Source organism: Erythrolamprus reginae, chromosome 1 (genome assembly GCF_031021105.1).
Source record: "Erythrolamprus reginae isolate rEryReg1 chromosome 1, rEryReg1.hap1, whole genome shotgun sequence".
In the NCBI taxonomy this organism is placed as follows: Eukaryota; Metazoa; Chordata; class Lepidosauria; order Squamata; family Dipsadidae; genus Erythrolamprus; species Erythrolamprus reginae.
Window position 1 is genome coordinate 293,256,308 of NC_091950.1, and position 20,753 is coordinate 293,277,060.

A 20,753-nucleotide genomic window follows, 5' to 3' on the forward strand; every position below is an offset into this window, starting at 1 on the left:
GAATGAGAACTTTATTGATTATTATGTATTAGTTGTTGAGCTTGGAACCCAAGAGATATGGTGTAGATCCTGAAACAAAACAGTTTGAAAAACTCCCAACAGTCTGTGATTAGACCTAGAAAACCTTTGAGGAAGTTCATACTAGACTGAGCACTTGTCTACATATTGCATTAAGCTGCTCTCTAAAAATTCATTGTTGTTCTTATTATGGGCAGATAGGAGAGAAATGAAGCACAAATATTTACTTACATAAGTAAAAATGAAATATTCCATAATTTAATTTCACTAGATTACATCCTAGATTTTTTTAAATATGGTGGATGGCAGTAGCCAGTACTTTTTCAAGGTACTTTTATTGTCTTGAGATGAACACTGTTAAGGATGTGCATATGCACATTTCTAAATTAAGTTCAGGAGTAAAGCTTTTAAATAATCTAGATGAAATAGGCTTATTGTTGGCTGGATCATAGCCACCATTTGCCATACTAAGCCCATGTGTCTACTTATACTTAACCATGGGACAAACATTCCCTGGCAACATGTTTTCTTTGCTCTCCTCCCATGATGTTACATTAATCCTTTCCCCAGCCCATGTGGGAGATCTTTTCCCTGCTAATGATGTACAGTAACTTCTGCACTACATTGGTCCAGTTGTCATACCACAACAGTAGTACTGGAAACAGGCTTTATATAACTCCAGTGATGCCATGGAAATTCTGTAAGCCAGCAAAGAGTTAATGGCCTTGTTTTCAGCTATTCTAGTATTAAAGAAACCTTCCTCTTTTTATTTTGACACAATCCAATAATAGCTTCAATTCACTAGATTTTATCTTTGAACCTGAATGTAATTACTGTGCCTGGAAACTAAAGGGAGACATTATAGCAATGAGGACAATAAGTGTCATGTCAAAATGTTTTTCTGTCAACTCAAAGATAGTCTTTGCTTGGTGGACAAAAACCACAAGCAGTACCCTTGGTCTTAAATCCAACTTTCTGTCCAAAAAACTATTAAAACTGTAAATATTTATAGTTTTCTTTATGCTTCTAACGACTTAATTTTATGCTGCTCTGTGCCAAATCCACGTTTATCAATGCCTTACAAAGATCATATTCAATTGGGTAATTGAAGTAATAATTCCATCTAAACACTTTTTACAGTTTCTTTTTGATTTTGGTAAGACCAACTTCCAAATTTGTGATTTCAAATGAAAGTTATAATGCCAGCCATCTTCTAGCAGTTTCATTGATTACAACCCATCTTGTTTTTATATATCTGTTTCTGCAGATACAAGGTGTTTCTCTCCCAACACTGAAATTTAGGAAAAATAAATCTTTTACTTCCGCAAACAAATTTCAAATTGGAGAACTTTGATGAAGATTAAATGCAACAATCTTAATAAATACTCTTTCTCAAAAGCATAGGAATCTATGCTTCCTAACCATATATTCCTAATCATAATATCAAAAATGTTGAGAACTCAATTGTACTGTAGTTCAGCAGCACCTGGAGTTCACAGGTGCCTATGTACTCCATCACTGTGGACAATTGCATTAGGTCTTGGCTACCTATTACATCCAATTTAACAGATCAATGCCTTTTGCATAATGGAGCAGAATGCTGCAATTTAAAATACTAAGAGAATATGACAGCACTGAAATAAAACACTATCGTATGAGAAATACCTGAGTTCCCTATGTAATTGTGGAGCCATAACACATTTGTTCAATTACAATATATTTTCTGGTTGATATCAATACATTTATGTCTACTGATCCCATGGTTATGTCATGAAAGTAAAATTACCTGTAACCTTTCAGATAATTCCTGGATTTCAGTTCCAATAAGCCCCAGCCTGCTCGTTTGTTGCAGAAGCACATTTAATCTAACATCTGGTTCCCTATAACTATACCCTTTATACTGTTAGAGCTTGTGAAATATGTAGCCAGATATAATGGAACAGGCTCTCATAGTGTCTACCCATATTCTACCCCTAGTCTTACTTCGTGTTACTTTGGAACAAGCACAAATGAATGAATGAATGAACTAACTTGTTCTTCAAAAACACACTGTGCATTCAAATTGCAATTCTTGACTTCTGACAAGCAAAATCAATGGGTTAGTGAGATTCACTTAACAACTGTGTCACTAATAACAGTAGTGATTCAGCTAACAACTGTGGCAAGAACGGTTGCAAAATGGGGCAAAATTCGCTTAACAAACTGTTTTACTTAGCAACATAATTTTGGGGGTCAATTATGGTCGCAAGTCAATGACTGCCTATATTGTGTTAGCTTTTTCTTAAGACTAGACTAGACTAGGAGAGGGACATTGAAGATCTTCTAGTCCAGCCTCCTGCTCAGGCAGAAGACACTATACTATTTCAGATAAGTGACTGACTAGTTTCTTCTTAAAAACCTCCAGTGATGGAGCACCCATGATTTCTGAAGGCAAGGTCTTCTGCTGGATTCCTGTCCTCATTGTTAGGAAGTTTCTCCTTAATTTCAGGTTGCTTCTCTCTTTAATTATTTCCCAACCATTGTTTCTTGTCCTGCTCTCTGGTGTTTTGGAAAATAATTAGGCACCACTCTTCTTTGTGGCAGCCTCTGAAATACTGGAACACTGCTATCCTGTCCCCTTCTTTCCTTTGGACTAGCCAAGCCCACAACCTGTAGCTATTTTCTCTTTTGCTATGTTCTGATGTTTTCATAACAAGTTTGTCAAGAAACTCTTATCTGGACATTTAACCATTTAACCATCTATCTACCCCTTCTTCATTAGGACTTTCCAAGTTTACCAACAAACAGAACTTCTAATGTGATCAGCTTTCAAAAGTGCTCTTTCCTCCAAACCTATGCCATTACATCACTTTCAACATATCCATTTTTCCCTGATATTGTTTATCTCTAAAAATATAACTTATACAGACAGCCTTAGTGATAATCTAAGATTTGTACAGCACACAAATCTTTAAATTCAGCACTTCTATACTTCCATATTAACAGTCTAACTTTTAATTAGCAATCTTCGTGGCCAACAAATTATTAAGGAACATTAAATAACTCAAAATTCTGCATTCTGCATTCTCTCTGTGTGTATGTCTCTATGTCTGTGTATGTTTGTGAGCATGTGTGTGCATGCATTTCTGTATATACAGACACATACACAAACCCACCTATTTATTCTGTGCATAGTGGTCTTGCTTTATTAAGGCCCAAGAGACACCAGTAACTTATATAGATTTTCCTTAACTAGTTCATCATGCATGTCCATGCAAGCAAAATGGCTAATTTTGCATAGCAAGAGCGCTCCCAACTCAGATCTCCTTCACAATGTGGTGCTAGCTTTATGGTTTGATTTTGTTTTCTTTGCCTTAATCTTGAGACCAGTGCATTTGAAACAGGAATTGGGATAAACCAACACTTAGCACTACAAGAACTCTATTAGTGCACTGCAGCTCGTCAAATGTTGGTTGCAACAAATATTTAAAAACATATGCATTTGTGGTTATTATTCTGCAAAGATACTTTTCCTAGGACAAGCTTTAAAAAGGGGATGAGGTGGGGTGGGGTGGGGAAGAGAGAAAGGCCCATCAGCTCCCATTGGTTATTATAACAGATGTGCCCTTGTGTCCCTGGGTTGGATCTTGCTGCATCCGTAGATGAGAAGTCACATCAAAGTGTGATCCATTGCAACCCAAAGAATAGTTCCTAATCGTTTCACTGTCATAAAGGTGCTCCAGAGCAAATCCTGTTAAGGTGTAGGCATGCTTATCAAAGTATTGCCTATGGGAAGTGTAATAATTGGGAGAGCTTGTGGGCTGATGGTCTCCTGGTGTCTGATGGGGTGACACATCAGAATGAAAATAGTCTTTAGCCAAGATCAAGCCTGATTTAGACATTTGATCAGACCCAGGACTGTTTATTCTAGATAGCGTTGTGGGGCTGTTGTCATAGTCGTTCTCCTGGGGGCTCATCAGTTTCCCATCACGTTGTTGCTGTGCATGTTCACAAGGAGGTGTAGTAGTGATGCTGGGGACTCGGCAGGCTTCTCTCAGCTGTTGCTGCTGATGGTAGTTTGTAAAACAAACAGAGTGTTTTTTCCCAGCTCCGTTCATGGAAACCAGCTGATCAGGGGTGGATTTCCGCTGCTGTAGCCTGTTCTCTTCTTCTTTAATCATTTGCTGAGTCGCTCTAATTAGAGTTTCGATTTTGCTGGGCTCATGTGGGCTGCCCTGATACTGCTCAGAGTGGTATCGGTCCCCTGACTCACTAGCCGAACCAGGATCTGGGGAACTAACCACACTTTCTTCATCCCAGTGCCCTCGTCCTAAAAAAAAAGAAAAAAGAATGAGCAAAACAAAGAGTATAAGTAATGAACAGTGGATTGTGTACCAAGTCCAACTGATGACCTCCGAAAGACAAAATAACAGTATTAAGAACTTTAAGTCATTTACAAGCACATCAAACTCCAGCATATATCTTGGCCCATATTGACTGACTGCCATTATAATGATATTGTATCTAATGTTAGCAGGATTCTCTTCTCAAGTTCTGATTCAGCTGAGGAACCTCTTGTCTCCTGACTTTGCACCTTCTCACTTTGAATGTCTGAGTTCACAGAAATCATCAAAGCTTCACCCCTTCCCTGTTTCTGTTCGGAGATGTCTGTGTATCATTGCATCTTCCAACTTTGTATATAAGCTTATGGAGAAAACCATATGCTACTTGAGAAAGGACAATGCGTAGATGTAAATATATTTTATAATTCTTTCTTTTTTAATGTACAACAACTAAAACAAATTGACATCTGTAAGTCCACTTCTCATATCTTCTGCTACTATAATATAACTGGTTCTAATTCTCCGTTATTGCTTTCTGATCTTCTATCAATGGTGGATTCTCAGTTCATTTCTCCCTACTAGAATTCTAAGTCTTTTGCACTCCTTTGGGCAACAAAGCACTATCATGCCATTTTTCTGACTCAAACAATCCCTCTCAAAAGATCATCTTCAAATCACAACAGAGGACAATGTTAATAGTAAATCTAGTGAAGAATGTTCATTAGCACATATTCCATGGAATTTAGTCTATGTATCTACCAGGATAGTTCCATAGAAAGAAAAAGATGTCCCTTTATCACTGTCATTATTGCTATATTATCATTATATTATAATTTCAAATATGCTCTGTAAACTGCTTCGAAAAGACTGTCAAACACTGTGAAGTGGTATTATATAAGTCTAGGTGCTGTTGCTGTTAGAATTTCTCCATTTAACTAGAAAAAGAGATTGGGTTCAACTCATAGAAAAATTTGGTTTTGCAAACTTTCATCCCCTCTTAGCTCCTAACTGGATCATACTTAGCTATGAACTTTCTGCAGCTGGTTTCCTATGCAGAAAGCATAGGAAGAAGCGTCCCAGGGGGAATCTTGGAACCGCCTTCTGCCGCATGAATCCCAGCGACCGATTAGGTCCCACAGAGTTGGTTTCTCCAGGGCCCGTCGACTAACCAATGTCGTCTGGCGGGACCCAGGGGAAGAGTCTTCTCTGTGGCGGCCCCGACCCTCTGGAATCAACTCCCCCCAGAGATCAGGACTGCCCCCACCCTCCTTGCCTTTCACAAACTCTTAAAAACCCACCTCTGTCGCCAGGCATGGGGAAATTGATTCCCCCTGGCCGTTCTGTTTTATGTATGGTTTGTTTAGGCCGTATGACTTTTTTTATATTAAGGGTTTTAACTTTTTTTTTTAATCATTGGATTTATACTGTGCTTTGCTGTTGTGAGCCGCTCCGAGTCTTCGGAGAGGGGCGGCATACAAATCTAATAAATAATAATAATAATAATAATAATAATAATAATAATAAATAATAATAATAATAAACTCATTTGACTTTCAGTAAGATGGTTCCCACATTATTGACTTCATATTGCAACATGCACAATGCTTCTAATCCCTTCCCACCAGTTTTTTCCTGCATTATCACACAGTTCAAATAAATGTCCGAGTGCTGTTATCCCTAGCCATCAACTGCCTAGTACAAGTTCTCCAGAATATACACACAATTCCAAACAAAAGAATTTTTTTTAAAAAAAAATCTTGCAATATTCCAATTTTTCATAAGATGTTGGCAATCCCACAGGAGATTGCATGAGATCTCACATGACAATATGAAAATATCACACTATTTCAGATTGGTTAAGTAGAATAATATGACCTTATATCATCTCTTGACATTTCAGGGGTTTTTCCCCTAATGGCTGGGTAACTGCAAAATCAGGTGCTAGTATATAGGGACAAAAAAAAATGTTGCTCTCTATTGTACTAATTACATAAGCCTACACAGTGCACAAAGCATTAAGGTGATGATACTATAACAGCACCTGAAAATTTAAAAGCACCTGAAAATTTAAAAATTCAAATCAAGTGCTGCCCCTTAGTTTTGAAATGCTTCTTTGTAAGACAGGCAGAGATGTATATCTTGTCAACACGAATTAGCATTTGTATTCAGAATCAAATGACATAAGTTTGTTCAGTCACGTTCAGTGCCTTATGAACTACACAATCAATTATTGGTTCAGGAACATTTGGATTGCTCAATAACTTAAATTACTTCCACTCCTGTTAATGTTTATAGACTGATGATACAGAACTCAATGTATTCTTAAGAAAAAACCTGCTAAATTGAACCCATTAATGTTCATAACAAAATTGGTAGTTTAGGCTTTCTAATAGCAGCTGTGTGTGTGTGTGTGTGTGTGTGTATACATACATACATCTATATAAGAGTAACATATTTTTGCTGATAATGAAAAGGAAGGGAGACTAGTACAGATCTATTTCAAGCTTATTTGCTCTCATCAGACAGCCATACCCTTACTGGTATGTGTGTATGTGTGAATTTAATTTTCAAATTCAGCAAAAACATTTGACATATATGCACAAACGCATATATATGTCACATGTTTTTGCTGAATTTGAAAATTAAGGGAGACTAGGATAGTCTCCTTCAATGTACCAAGGTGATTCGACAAAACACACACACACACACACACACACACCTGTATATATACATACATAAATATATTTGTATGTGTGTGTGTTTTCTGTCAAATCTATGAAACTTACATGGGAAAAAACCCGAATATGCCAAAACCTTCATACCTGTACCCGTAAAAATCTACGAAGATAGATAGATAGGTAGGTAGAGTATATAAACATACACACACACTCACACACACACACACACACACAAATTATACAGGTTCACTCAGTCACTGTAGCAAATCCACATACCTTAACCCAAGTAATTGTTTCTGATGTGGAGTTATGAGTTATCATTTTACAAAGAGTCACTTTGTTTTTTCTCCTTATTTCCTGAATTTTTGGTAGGTCTTTCTCTGTATGGAATACTTCCTAAAGTTTGGCCTTTCAAACTTCTCCCTTCATAGTTTTATTGTTTCCAGTATTAACTGTCAAAACTGCTTTTTGTTCTCTTTTCAACAAGACTAAACTTTATTTGATCTGATCAATAAATGTATTAGATTTTAGCACTTCTTAGGTGAGTATTTGCATAAATAATAAATTAAATGAAGATCGAAAAGAGGCTTTCCTATTCATCCCATCTCATCCCATCCTAATAAAGAAGGCCAGCACATTTCTTACCTGGTTGAGAGGCAATGTGTAGAGAACTTCTAATCTGTAGGTAATCCCTACAACTAAATTTCAAAGTATGAAGACCACATTAACTCTTAATTGATACCCAGCGCACATAAAATCAATTTTAAAAGAGAACTACTGCGTCTAACTTTTAACAAATTTTGGCAATCATGAAAAAAAGAGAAAATATACTTTATGTGTAACAATAGGAGGCCTAGAAACTACAGCAGCTAAAGTAGAAATATCTCTAAATTGCCTGTAAACTGAGGGGGAAAGATACAAACACATTTTAAATTTTTGTCTCAAGGCTGCTTACACAAGCAATAGTTCAGGTTGGTTTACAACTTACCATGAATCCTGTGAATGGATGTTATGTGTGGCATGTTGCTTTCATAGGCTTCTCGGCTCTCAGGAGAAGACTTGGTTAGTGGAAGGCCAGATCGAGAACCCCACCATGCTTCCCTTCCAGGCTGCGGTGTGCCAAGAAAGTACCGACCAGCCTCACACCTGCCCCCTTCACAGGCTGCAGTATGGAAGTGTCTATCATCCGCTAACCTAGAATGGTCAACTGCAAAACCATAGCAGAGGGCACCACGATCCGAATATTGTCTATAGGCACAGGAAACATCATGATGCTGAGAGTTTGGTCTTTCAGTGGGATCCATTAATTGTGGAGATGCAGTGTCCGTCAGTGGACTTCCACCCCACTGGCTTTCATGATCAGATTCAGATCTTTCTGTATGAAACCCAGAATACTGCTGGATAAAAGGAAAAAAAGGGGGGGGGGGAGAGAAGAAGAAATTAAGGGTAGATAAGTGCTGATCATTAATTTGATTTTCAAGGTGTTTAAGACCAAGTGCAAATCAGTGTTCCTGAATTTAAAATTGTTAAATTTTAATTTAACAAGATGTTTAAAACCAGATGCAAATTCAGAGTTCCTGAATTTTTTAAAAAACTACATGCAGTTATGTATAATATCACACAACCGGCTTACGAATCAGGTTATTTTTTTCATTTTTCATTGTTTGCTCAGTGCATATCCACCTCTATTTCATTCTTCCTGCAAATACCTATTATGGAAATCAAATGGGTCTCTGTTCAGTTGTAACCCCACTGGAAAGCCATCTCCAACCTCTTCTGTATTTTGCAACAGCTTTTCATTACAAAGCTCTAGTTTATCTTGTGAGGCTGCCATTATACATACCAGCATGTATTCATTTCTGTTGCAGCAAGTAGACTTCTTTAAGCAGCTTACTGGGTCATTAAAGCCTTTTGTTCTACTGTTCATCAACTGGATGGTCTCAAGATCTGCCTTTGCTATCATTCTCATTCATGAGGATTTTAGACCAACCCATCTCAGGGCATTGAGCTGGTGAAGGCATCGTCTCTGAAATTATGCCCACTGAAAAAAATGTCCTGCTTGGTTTAATCTCCTTTAGTAGGGAAGGAAAAGATTGGTCTATCCATTCATCAATCCATTCCATCCATTTTATTTACAGCTGAAAATAACTTACAAGTATGTTTGTATGTGTTTCTAGCATAACGTTTTCTGAAAGATACATCCCTTATTATACTTTACCCTAATGTGTGCAGTTTGTAGTTTATCCATTTACGTTAGAGACAGTGATGGGCTACCAAAATTTTTACTACTACACTGGCTTATGCATGTTGTTTCAACATCTTTCAGTGCAAATTGGGTGCTCTGGGGTGGACCTCCAAATTTTGCTACCGGTACTGCATTCCTGACTGTACCCATAGGAGCCCATCACAGGTTAGAGACTTACATGTTCAGCTACCTTATGTGTGATAACTATGGGTAGTTCACTCCAACAGTGATAAAAACATAAAAGAAACAATATCCATCTACCCAAACACAACTCTTGGCGCTCTAAAACAATCCTGCCTAATATATAAACAGTCTTAATCATTGGGATTCAGTCTCATCCTAGCCCACAACCGGGGGAAAGCTGTTTTTTAAAGGCCTTTGAAAAGGCTAGTATTTATTTATTATTTATTTATTATTTGTCCAATATACAATACATATGGAAGAGAATAGATATTAAGTAATATATATAAAGATAGTAAGTAAAAAAGAAGAGAAGTAGATGGGAGGGAGAGAATATATATGAGATATGAGATAAGGAAAGACAATTGGACAGGGGATGTTAGGCACATCAGTGCACTTATGTACGCCCCTTACTGGCCTCTTAGGAACCTGGAGAGGTCAATCGTGGAGAGTCTAAGGAAGAAATGTTGGGGGTTGGGAGTTGACACTATTGAGTCCGGTAATGCAGTGTTTCCCAACCTTTTTTGAGCCGCGGCACATTATTCATATTTTCAAAATCCTGGGGAACATTGAAAGGGGGGGTGGGGGGTGGGGGGTGGGGGGTGGGCTAAAGAAAAGTTTGGACAAAAAAACCCTCTCTCTTCCTCCCTTTCGCTCTATTTCTCCCTCTTTCTCTCTTTTCCTTCCTTCCCTTCTTTCTCTCTCTCCATCCCTCTTTCTTTCTTTCTTCCTCTCTTTTTTGCTCTTTCTCTCTCTCTCCCTCCTTCCCTTCCTCTGTCTTTCTCTCTCTCTTGCTATCTCTTTCTTGCTTTTTTCTCTTTCTTGCTCTCTCTCTCTCTCTTTCACTGTCTCTTGCTATATGTCTCTTTCTTTGCCTCTCTTGCTATCTCTCTGTCTCTCTTGCTATGTCTCTCTTTCTTTCTTTCTCTCTCTCTGCCTCTCTTGCTATGTCTCTCTTTCTCTCTTGCTATGTCTCTCTTTCTTTCTCTTTCTCTCTCTGCCTCTCTTGCTATGTCTCTCTTTCTCTCTTGCTATGTCTCTCTTTCTTTCTCTTTCTCTCTCTGCCTCTCTTGCTATGTCTCTTTCTTTCTCTTTCTCTCTCTGCCTCTCTTGCTATGTCTCTCTTTCTCTCTTGCTATGTCTCTCTTTCTTTCTCTCTCTCTCTGCCTCTCTTGCTATGTCTCTCTTTCTTTCTCTCTCTCTCTGCCTCTCTTGCTATGTCTCTCTTTCTCTGCCTCTCTTGCTGCCTCTCTTTCTCTCTCTGTCTCTTTCTCTGCCTCTCTTGCTGCCTCTCTCTCTGCCTCTCTTATATGTCTCTCTTTCTTTCTCTCTCTCTCTCTCAGCTGACTGCAAGCGGGAGCCCTGACGGCAGCTGGACGTGCTGTTGGACACCGTATATGCCAAGCCCGCAGCGCCAGCAGTACGGCGTCCAGCAGCACGTCCAATCGCCACCGTCAGGGCTCCCACTTGCAGTCAGCTGAGAGAGAGAGAGAGAGAGCTCCCGCCGCCTGGAGCTCCCTCTCGCCGCCGCCATCTCCCCGCGACTGCCTGCGGCTGCTGCAGCCGCCCCCTCCCTCTCCCCCCGCCAGTGCCCTCCCGCCGGGCCCCAAAGGACACTTGCCGCCGACACCAGGGCCCGGCGGGAGGGCACTGGCGGGGGGACCGGGGGGTGCGGCTGCAGCTGGGAAAGGCGCAGGGAGGGAAGCTGCCTGCCCGCCTGTCTCGGGGAGCCGCGCTTGCAGCCGCAAACCAAAAGGGCAACCCCCGGGTGCTCCCCAGCCTCGGCCCGCCTCTGCGCCCCCGCCCGGCCCGCGCTCTCTCCTGTCCTCTCCTGCTCGATGTCGTGGTTTCCGGCGCTCTCCTGCTGGGCCCCAAAGAAGGAAGGCGGGAAAAAGGCGCAAAGAACGAAGCTCTCCTTCTTCTTCCTGCCTTCCTTCTTTGGGGCTCAGCAGGAGAGCGCCGGAAACCGCGGCATCGGGCAGGAGCCGGGGGACAGCTGCGAGCGGGCGCTCCAGGTCGGCACCGGCAGCGCCCCGCCCAGCTGGAGCTTCCGTAGCTCTGCGGCACACCTGGCAGTGTCTCGCGGCACACTACTGTGCCGCGGCACACCGGTTGGGAAACGCTGCGGTAATGAGTTCCACGCTTCGACAACTCGATTGTTAAAGTCATATTTTTTACAATCAAGTTTGGAGCGGTTAATATTAAGTTTAAATGGAGAATCTGCTGGATTTTGGTGGACAGGGCATAGGCCATGGAAACCTCCAGGTCCAAAATTGACATAATCTATCTGTGGTAAGAAAGTAATGTTAACATCCCTTAAATTCAAATGACAGTATTCCTGCACTGAGAGGGGGAAAACTTCAGATCTCTATAAGCACGTTTAATGTTTTGAAAGAACTGCCTCACAAAATTCAGAACAACATGAAATCTAAAACATTTCAACCTACATATTAATTTGGAAGGCCCAAGACAAATCTGTTCCAACTGGAATCCATGAAAAATGCTGCTCCGGTGAAATTTACATTTAAACTCCTCAGATTAAATATCAACAAACTAAGATGCTATTTCCCACTTAGTTGTTAGCATAGGCGTCCCTTTGGTCATTGGGGTTTGGCAGGTTAGGGGCAGAAATGGGCAATTAGAAGCAACTGCGCATGCTCCTTTGGGCATCCTTAAAGGGTGATGGACCACCTCTCTCCAGGAACTAGAGGTTGGAACAACTTCGGGGATTGGAGAGAGGATGTCCGTGGGAATCACCGGATCCAATTTCCCACGGGGATTGGAGGGTGAACTCCTCCCACATGACAAAGGGGCGTGGCTTGGATCCGGGTGAAGGTGGCTACCTTCACCTGGTTCAGCAAGGAGTTTTTGCCCAATGTTGCCAAGGAAGTTTTTGGTAGGAATTTCCGCCCCGTTAGTTTTGGCCTCTGCAGGTCCTTAGTTAAGTTTGAATTTAAATATTTAAATTTACGTATTCAATTTTATTTAAATTTATGCTAATTTAATAAAATGACCCTTATGTAATCCACAATATGTCTCAGTGTCTTTACTCCGCTTCCGGGGGTAAATATTAATATGAAAAACCAGATACATATTTTGGGAAACATTCCTGACTTCTCACCTGCAAGTAATCATTTTTAAATTCCTTCTGTCATACTATGCCTCATCATGCATTATTACTAATAGAATTACTTATCCCAAGTTCCTCAGAAACAATATTTAGAATTATCTATTTTTACAATATAACATCGTGTAAAATTGAAAACAATTTTATATAAGTATCTTCTCTAGTTTTAAGCAATACTTAATTCATGATGTATGGGGGAAGAGGGACTTGTCAAAAAGTCAGAAAAATGGTTTCAACAGCTTGATTGACACATTGGGGTTTTGATTGTATGGTTGCATCCCCTACTTTGACATTTTTCACTCTCCCCATCTCTGCTTCTAGATGGGATCCACTGAAAATGGATCTCTTGGAAATCTGCTCTGTGTATCCAATATTTTTACAGTTTAGATGGGTTTTGTTTTATTCTGTCAATGAAATTTTGAGACCTATTCTCAAGCAGGGCGGGGAAAATATTTACTGACCCTTCACATCCTGGACACAAATTGCTTCAACTCCTACCCTCAAAACGTCGCTACAGAGCACTGCACACCAAGACAACTAGACACAAGAACAGTTTTTTTCTGAATGCCATCACTCTACTAAACAAATAATTCCCTCAACACTGTCAGACTTTCTACTAAATCTGCACTTCTGTTCTACTAGATTTTCTCATCATTCCTATTCCTCCCATGTTGACTGTATGATTGTAATTTGTGGCTTGTATCCTAAGATTTTTATTAATATTGCTTCTTCATTGCTTATTTGACCCCTGGGACAATCATTAAGTGTTGTACCACATGATTCTTGACAAATGTATATTTTATTTTATTTACGCTGAGAGCATATGCACCAAGACAAATTCCTTGTGTGTCCAATCACACTTGGCCAATAAAATTCTATTCTATTCTATTCTATTTTTATACTGCCTTTGACTGATTTTCAGTATTATCCTATCACATCCCCTCACGTGGAGATATCTGAATCAGAAACTATGAACACAGGAACAATTCACTGGGATTTTCATCTCCACAAACCCACTCTAATTAAAATGCGAAAAAGGAAAAAAAACTCAAGCCTTGGTCTAAGTGACATGGCATTGTTACATTTAATGTATTGTCTTGCTTTGACTGGCCTTGTCTAAGATGGAAGGGTGAAGGCACAACACTGGGGAGGAAGAAGACTAAACCAAATGGTATGAAAAAGGGAACAGCATCAGAAACCAACATGCATTAACTTAAATTAGAAAGTTGATCTTTGGTCAAAGGACAAGCACAAAGGGGTTACCACTCAGCTTCAGATGACATTTGGGAGAAAATATGCAGGGAGATGGGGAAGCTTTTTCAACCATATTTGGAAATGGTTTCATTTCATTTTTTCTGCACATCATAATTCCTACAAATTTTAATGCAGCTTGTCTAGTCAAATTACAAGGCAAGGACTGGGGCAAACGCTAAGAGTTTACTTGGCTAGGAATTATGCCTGAAATCAATTAGTGACTTCATAAACTAAAAGAGCCCCTAGCCCTCAAGGAGTTCATATAATCTATTTCTGACCATGTTTAGTCACTAAGTGCTTCCTGGTGCAGAATGATTCCAACAAAGAGGGATCACTAGATGTTAAAAAAGAAGGGCTGACCATTCCTGAAAGATGGTCTGACATTCAGTGCCATTATTAGAATCCTGAAGGTTCTATTAATCCAAGAAAATCTTCAAGAATACTTAATTTTAGGGAATCAGCTGAAGAGAATGTACAGGTGAGACTTGAAAAATTAGAATATCATGCAAAACTTCAGTTATTTCAGAAATGCAACTTAAAAGGTGAAACATAATATTACATTACATGCAAGGCAAGATAGTTTAAGCCCTAATTTATCATAATTGTGATGATTATGGGGTACAGCCAGTGAAGAGCTACCAAAATTTTTACTACCATACTGTGGGCATGGCTTATGCAGGATGCCCTGCATTTTATTTCAACATCTTTCAGTGCAAACTGGGTGCTCTGGGGTGGAGCTCCATTTTTGCTACCCCACTGTGTTCCCCCCGCCCCAAAATCCGGGCAGCAGCCCACCCCTGGGTACAGCTCATGAAAACCCCAAATCCACCACCCCAGAAAATTAGAATATTACATGCAATCAATAAAACAAGGATTGTACATAGTATATGTAGGTTCTAGTTAATGTATGTAACAGGCAGTTCATAAGCCCTAAGGGGAGCTAGTTATGAATTCAAAGAAGTCTTTTTAACCTATCTGCTTTTATTCTGACAAAAAGAAGCTGCAGTATTCTGGAATCTGTTTGCGGAAAGCTAGTTTTAAGGACAGCAGTGGAATAGAACAATGATCAGAACTTGAGAATAAGGAAGCTTTGTTCAAATCACTTTATTTTTCAGTTGTGTGAACCAAAGTGAGGGGCTTGTCCAAATCAGCAAAAATGAATCAGGTGGCTGTGAAGCACTTGATAGATTTTTTTTAATTTAACAGTTTTCTGCTGATTTTGCTACTGGGTCAGACAATGTATAAAGTTACAACATACTTCTCCAAGTGAGGAAAGTTGCAAGGAGGCTGCATGAAAGATGTCAACAGCTGTATCAGAGTACCCAACATCTTTTGAAGTTCCCTTTTTCCTTCAAAGAGAAACTGATGCAGAAGAAATTTCTTTATTTTCTTTACAAAGTATACAGTAAATAGAGGACAAGTTAAGTCAAGCATTGGCTCAAAAGTTTGTTGTTTTTCAAATAATGTGATAATGTCTGTCACTCATACTTTTTCTGTGTCATCCTCCATGAAACTGTATTCAATTATTCAAGTCTGTTTCTGCTGTTTTCCTGCCTCTACTAATTAATCAACTAAGAGAACATTACTAGCAAATTCTAAGCTGTACACAACTGAATTATGCCAGGGTTGGGGTGATCTGGTCCCAAAAAGGCAGGGGTGGGCTGCTGCCATCCAGACGGGAGGGAACGGAGTGGGATAGTGAAAATAGAGCTCCACCCCAGAGCACCCAATTTGCACTGAAAGATGTTGAAAGAAAATGCAGGGCATCCTGCATAAGCCACGGCCACAGTGTGGTGGTAAAAATTTTGGTAGCCTTTCACTGCAAAGAGGCCAAACTTTATCATTATGTCCTGCCTAGCCTGGTGCCCCATCAAAGCCAATGAGGAAAAGGCTCTTCCAAAATGAAGCCTAGTTTACAAACTTTTTCAACTCCCAGCATCCTGCCCCCACCCCCATCCCCAGATCCAAAGTTCATAAGAAAGACTACCCTATCCCATGGACAATCTTCAGCATTTGACTGTGTAGAAGAGCAAATGAAAAAGTAAGTGCTTACCATTTTTTTAAACCAGTTTTTAAACATTTCAATTTTAAAATAAGGTTAGGAAACTTGCTGCATTAGTTCAATAAGCTCAGCCTAAGCTCTTTTCTGAGTAGACTGGAGACTGCTATTCTTCATTCATTTCTACTATCACTGCCTTTAGGGAGATATTTCAAAAATGTACCCTTGAGAATTGAGAGGTTTTCATCCATGTTTTCAGGAGGAGGACACAGAAGGATGAGGATGGGCACGGGCAGAAGAGTAGGTGGAGGAGGAGGAGGAGGAGGAGGAGAGGAAGAAGAAGGAGGAGGAGGAGGAGAAGGAGGAGCAGAAGGAGAAGAAGAGGAAGAGGAAGAGGAAGAGGAAGAAGAAGAAGAAGAAGAAGAAGAAGAAGAAGAAGAAGAAGAAGAATTTTAGATGTTGCCTTAAGAACATTTTTTTAAATCAAATCTCAAGATGGATGAAATGGAATGGGTTGCCTCTTGGGGTTTGAATCATAAACTTTAATTAAATCATTCTGTCTTGAACTAGAATCAAAACAGTCTGCACAAGCCTACTTTATAGCAACCTGTTGGGAATAAATTCAAGCCAAAGGACCCAAACGTAAGCTCTTGAAACAGATTCTAAATTAATTCCTCACAGCAACATTTTACCTAGCAGGCTCAATGCATTACATTGATATGTCCCTTCCTTCTTCCAACAGTTTATAATTGCACACAGAATTGTCCCTCCTCTAATTTTAATGTCATAACAGCCCTTTCAAAATGGAGCTATTCTAAAGATTTCTTTGTCCTGTATGTTTGACCTGGAAGTTCTGCCTTCATTCTCAGTTGCATAATGTTTGATAATTAATTTCTGTGAAACAAAGGCAAATATATAGTAGACTGGGCCTATTTACACAATCCGAATAAAAGGGACTGCAATCATCAGGGTTGTCAGCAGGTTTTATAACCATTCTTAGTAATTAAGCATATACAGTACATACATACATACATACATACATACATACATACATACATACATACATACATATTCTTTATAAATATATTTGGCAAATGGTCACCAAAATGTTTAAACACTTTCTTGACTATGTTTAAAATGAATTAAAAATCTCTCATTATCTAAGGCAGAGTTCTTCAAACTTGGCAACTTTAAGTCATGTGCACTTCAACTCCCAGAATTCAGCATAGTTGGCTGGAAAATTCTGGGAGTTCAAGTCCAAAAGTTACCAAGTTTGAGGAGCCATGATCTAAGGGATAGGTATATAACGTATGGATTACTCTAACATGTCTACATGGAGCTACCCTTGAAGGCCATCTGGAAGTTACAAGGGGTCAGAAGACTTTTGGAGAATTGCCACCTTTAGTCTTGGAGGAGGTAGCATTGCCCCAGACTTTCAAGATGCTGGTTCTAACCTTTAAACCCTTAAATGACAGGGGGCAATGTTATTTGAAGGACTGCCTCTCCCAATTACATCTACATCTACCTGTCTCATCAAGTCCAGCAGGATGGGTCCTGTGTGCTAAATTAGCCCTGATCCTACTGTTCTTCCAGAAAACTCTTGAAATATGTTCTTTTTAGCAGGCTAGGGGCCTCATAGTAATAGGAAGCCTAGAAATTGTTGTATTATGTGGGGGTGGGGGGTTTGATGCATTCTCCTGTGGTTTTATTTATAGTTTACAGTAATTGTTTAAATGATTATTTAAGATTTGTTTTAATTGTTTCTTTTGTTGCACACTGCCCAGCTTCATATTAGCGAGATGAGTGACTATATAAACTGATAATTAAGGAAATATAATATGTAGGTTAATGAAGAAAGATTTGAAAAAAATAGATGGCATGCAGGAGATTTTTAACTTATATAGTTAAGTATCAACTACAGTATGTCAGAATTTAAGCTACTAAGCATCAGTCTATTTCAAATATTGGTGTACACTGATTGTGAAATTTGTACTATTTATTGCTACTTCTCCAGCTCTTGATAGATAAACAGTTATCAGTCTTTATCACAGCTCCCAAAACATGTCTGGTTATGCAAGGCAAATTCTTTTATACCAAAATATCTCCGGCCATCAAAAACGTCTGTTGCATTGGGCATCTGCAACTTCCCTCTTGATTAAACAAGTAGGAGATCACAGATGCAATCTACTTTGCACACAGAACATATGTGTGCTTTTAAATCACTTTTATCTTGCCTTTTTAACTAATCTAACCCTGAAATATAAAGTATGGTCTTCTGTTATAGGCAGAACAGATGGTGGAAGGCTTCGATTAACGTAATGCAGCATAACCATTAAAATAACCTCTACTAATGGTGATTCTGTACCAGTTTTGAATCTACTTTAGAACTTTTTCGTTGCCTTTCACTTTCAAATTTGCAAAGTTTTATGTATAATATTCTAATTAATACATTAAATATTTCATTCAATCTATTTAATTAATAGATTGAATAAAATAGACAATGTATCATTTAGGAAACATAACTCGGTATGATTTGTTTTTATTTGAAATATTTCTGTTCTTGCTGCTAACAAAAATAACTGAAATAATAAACCTTCTGTATTAATTAAATAACAGTAGCTAGTAAAAAGCAAACACATTATTTTAGTGATAGTTATAAGCAGTGCAGTAATTGTCCTTGATACATTTGAAGTTTTATTCATGCAAATAACATTCAAAACTGTGACTAAACCAAGTTTAATAAAAATGATAAACTTGAATTATAGATGTTGCTCAACAGGTTGAATCTAATGCAAACCAAATGTTTTACTATAGAAACCATACTATTCATGATGAGATCATTACAATAAAAAATAAACTCAGGAGCTCATGGTAAGCAATGCTTTGTATTAATGTTATAGCTCTATTACTCTGTGTAGAATAAATAAGGTTTCAGGAATTTTAGAATAAATGGGTTTAAAATGTATTTGGTCCCTTTTTAAGGATAGGACAATGATTCATAGCCCAGCAATAAGCATTTTAGTTACATCTTATTAAACAGAAAGAAGTCAAGTTCTATCAATTAAATTAAGTAATATTTAAATTCTGCTTGAAACGTTTATTTATAAATAGAGTTGATTTTATTGAGGATGGGGTGTCAAGATTTTTTAAAAAAATGTTAGGAGGATACTTTCTCATGTTTGGCATTTTTTCACTTCATAATAAATAAATAAAAAACTTGTGCTACTTTCCAACTCTTTTCAAAGAAGGAAAATATATTCCATGATGTAAGCCAGAGGTGAGAGACTATAACTGGCTGGTTCATGAATTTATTTAGTAGAAGTCCACAAGTCCTAAAAAGCAGAGTTGGATTCCTCCCAGTTTGGACTGGTTTGCCTGAACTGGTAGGTTTGGTCAGTGCCAGGCCATGGGCACTGCCATCTTTTTTCTATTTTTAAAAAAAATTGTCCCCCCCCCCCCATTTTTTTTCTGTGGTCTTTTTTCTTCCGCGCATACACAGAAGCCAAGTTTCCTGCACTGTGCATGCATCATCATTTTGTTTATGGCTTTTTGGGGGAGGGGAGATTTTTTTGCCAATGTGCATGCAAGCATGCACTTTGCATGCGAGCAGCCACAGAGCTTGGGAGGAAGCAAACCAGCAGCGAGGTAAGTTAGAACTCACCCCTGCATAAAGGAGTCATAGTTCCCCACTCGTGCTGCAAGCAAATGTACAATATCAGTGTTTGAGGATATGGATCATTTTTCCTTTGCTTCCTTCAGAGCAGAGGTCTTCAAACCTAGCAACTTTAAGACTTGTGGACTTCAACTCCCAGAATTCTACAGCCAGCTATGCTGGCTGTAGAATTCTGGGAGTTGAAGTCCACAAGTCTTAAAGTTGCCAAGTTTGAAGACCTCTGCTTCAGAGTGTATTTATTAATGTATGTACTGGGGTCTTTTTTAAGGGGACTTACAAAGAACGAATACCCACATAAACAATGGAATGAGATTTATAATAAGTTAGGTTCATTGCACTGCATTCTTTACCCAGATTATCCTTAGAAAATAGAAGTTTGCTCTGATGACAGGATAGTAATATTTAGCACATGGCTCTGGGAAAATGCTATAATGTAGTTTTGAGGTGAGTGCCTTGTGTGCCTTCAAATTTAAAAAAAATTAATTGTATCACAATGCTGCAACAAATATTAACAACTATGTAGTCTTACAGACTAGGGAAAAAAATGATTAGATCACCCAACATTCTACATTGAAAGAGGATTCAAGATGGCTTTAGAAAAAGCTGAGAAGCAAGAAATATTATTGGTGATGTATATTGGGTACTTGAGAAAGCCTAACAATATAAAAAAGAAGTCAGTATGGACTTCATTGATTATTGAAAATTATTTGATTTCACCAACCATGGCAAACTAGAGCAGTGTTTCCCAACCTTGGCAACTTGAAGATATTTGGACTTCAACTCCCAGAATTCCCCAGCCAGAGAACACTGGCTGGAGAATTCTGGGAGTTGAAGTCCAAATATCTTCAAGTTGCCAAGGTTGGGAAATACTGAGCTAGAGAATGTTCTTAGGAAAATAAGAATTCAGAACAATTTCTTGTGCTCTCACCAAAATACCACAATCCAATTGAAACCTGGCGAAACAGACTGGATCCTCTTTGATAATATTGAAAGAGGGCTGCTTGAGAAGAAAAATGTCATTTTTAAAAAAAAAATTCCCCACCATAAAATAAAACAATATATAGTTATAAACACAACAACAATGCTTAAAATCAATCATATATATTGAAATATTGAAAGAGGGCTGCTGTAGAAGAAAAATGTGGTTTTAAAATTTAAGGAAGAAATAACTTGCACCATACTTATGACATACTGATAGATGAAAATGCAAATAAAGCCCAAACTCTGGGGAGGAAAAATCCATGAGCAAAAAAATGT

The 20,753-nt window shown here is 38.8% G+C and overlaps 1 protein-coding gene across 4 annotated transcripts in view; it reads right to left on the reverse strand.

The window, feature by feature from the left end:
- Positions 1–1,718: 1,718 nt before the first annotated feature.
- SIM1 (SIM bHLH transcription factor 1) overlaps positions 1,719–20,753 on the reverse strand; it is an 83,141-nt gene continuing 64,106 nt past the window's right edge. For 2 of the 4 annotated variants that reach the window (XM_070733270.1, XM_070733267.1), the window contains exons 11-12: positions 8,007–8,412; positions 1,719–4,327 (exon numbers count right to left, since the gene is read on the reverse strand). In XM_070733270.1, coding sequence (XP_070589371.1) covers positions 3,591–4,327; positions 8,007–8,412 — 1,143 coding nt within the window. In that variant the 3' untranslated portion in view covers positions 1,719–3,590. Of the gene's footprint in view, positions 4,328–8,006; positions 8,416–20,753 lie in introns of all 4 variants that reach the window. The other 2 variants (XM_070733269.1, XM_070733266.1) reach the window with 1 other exon arrangement.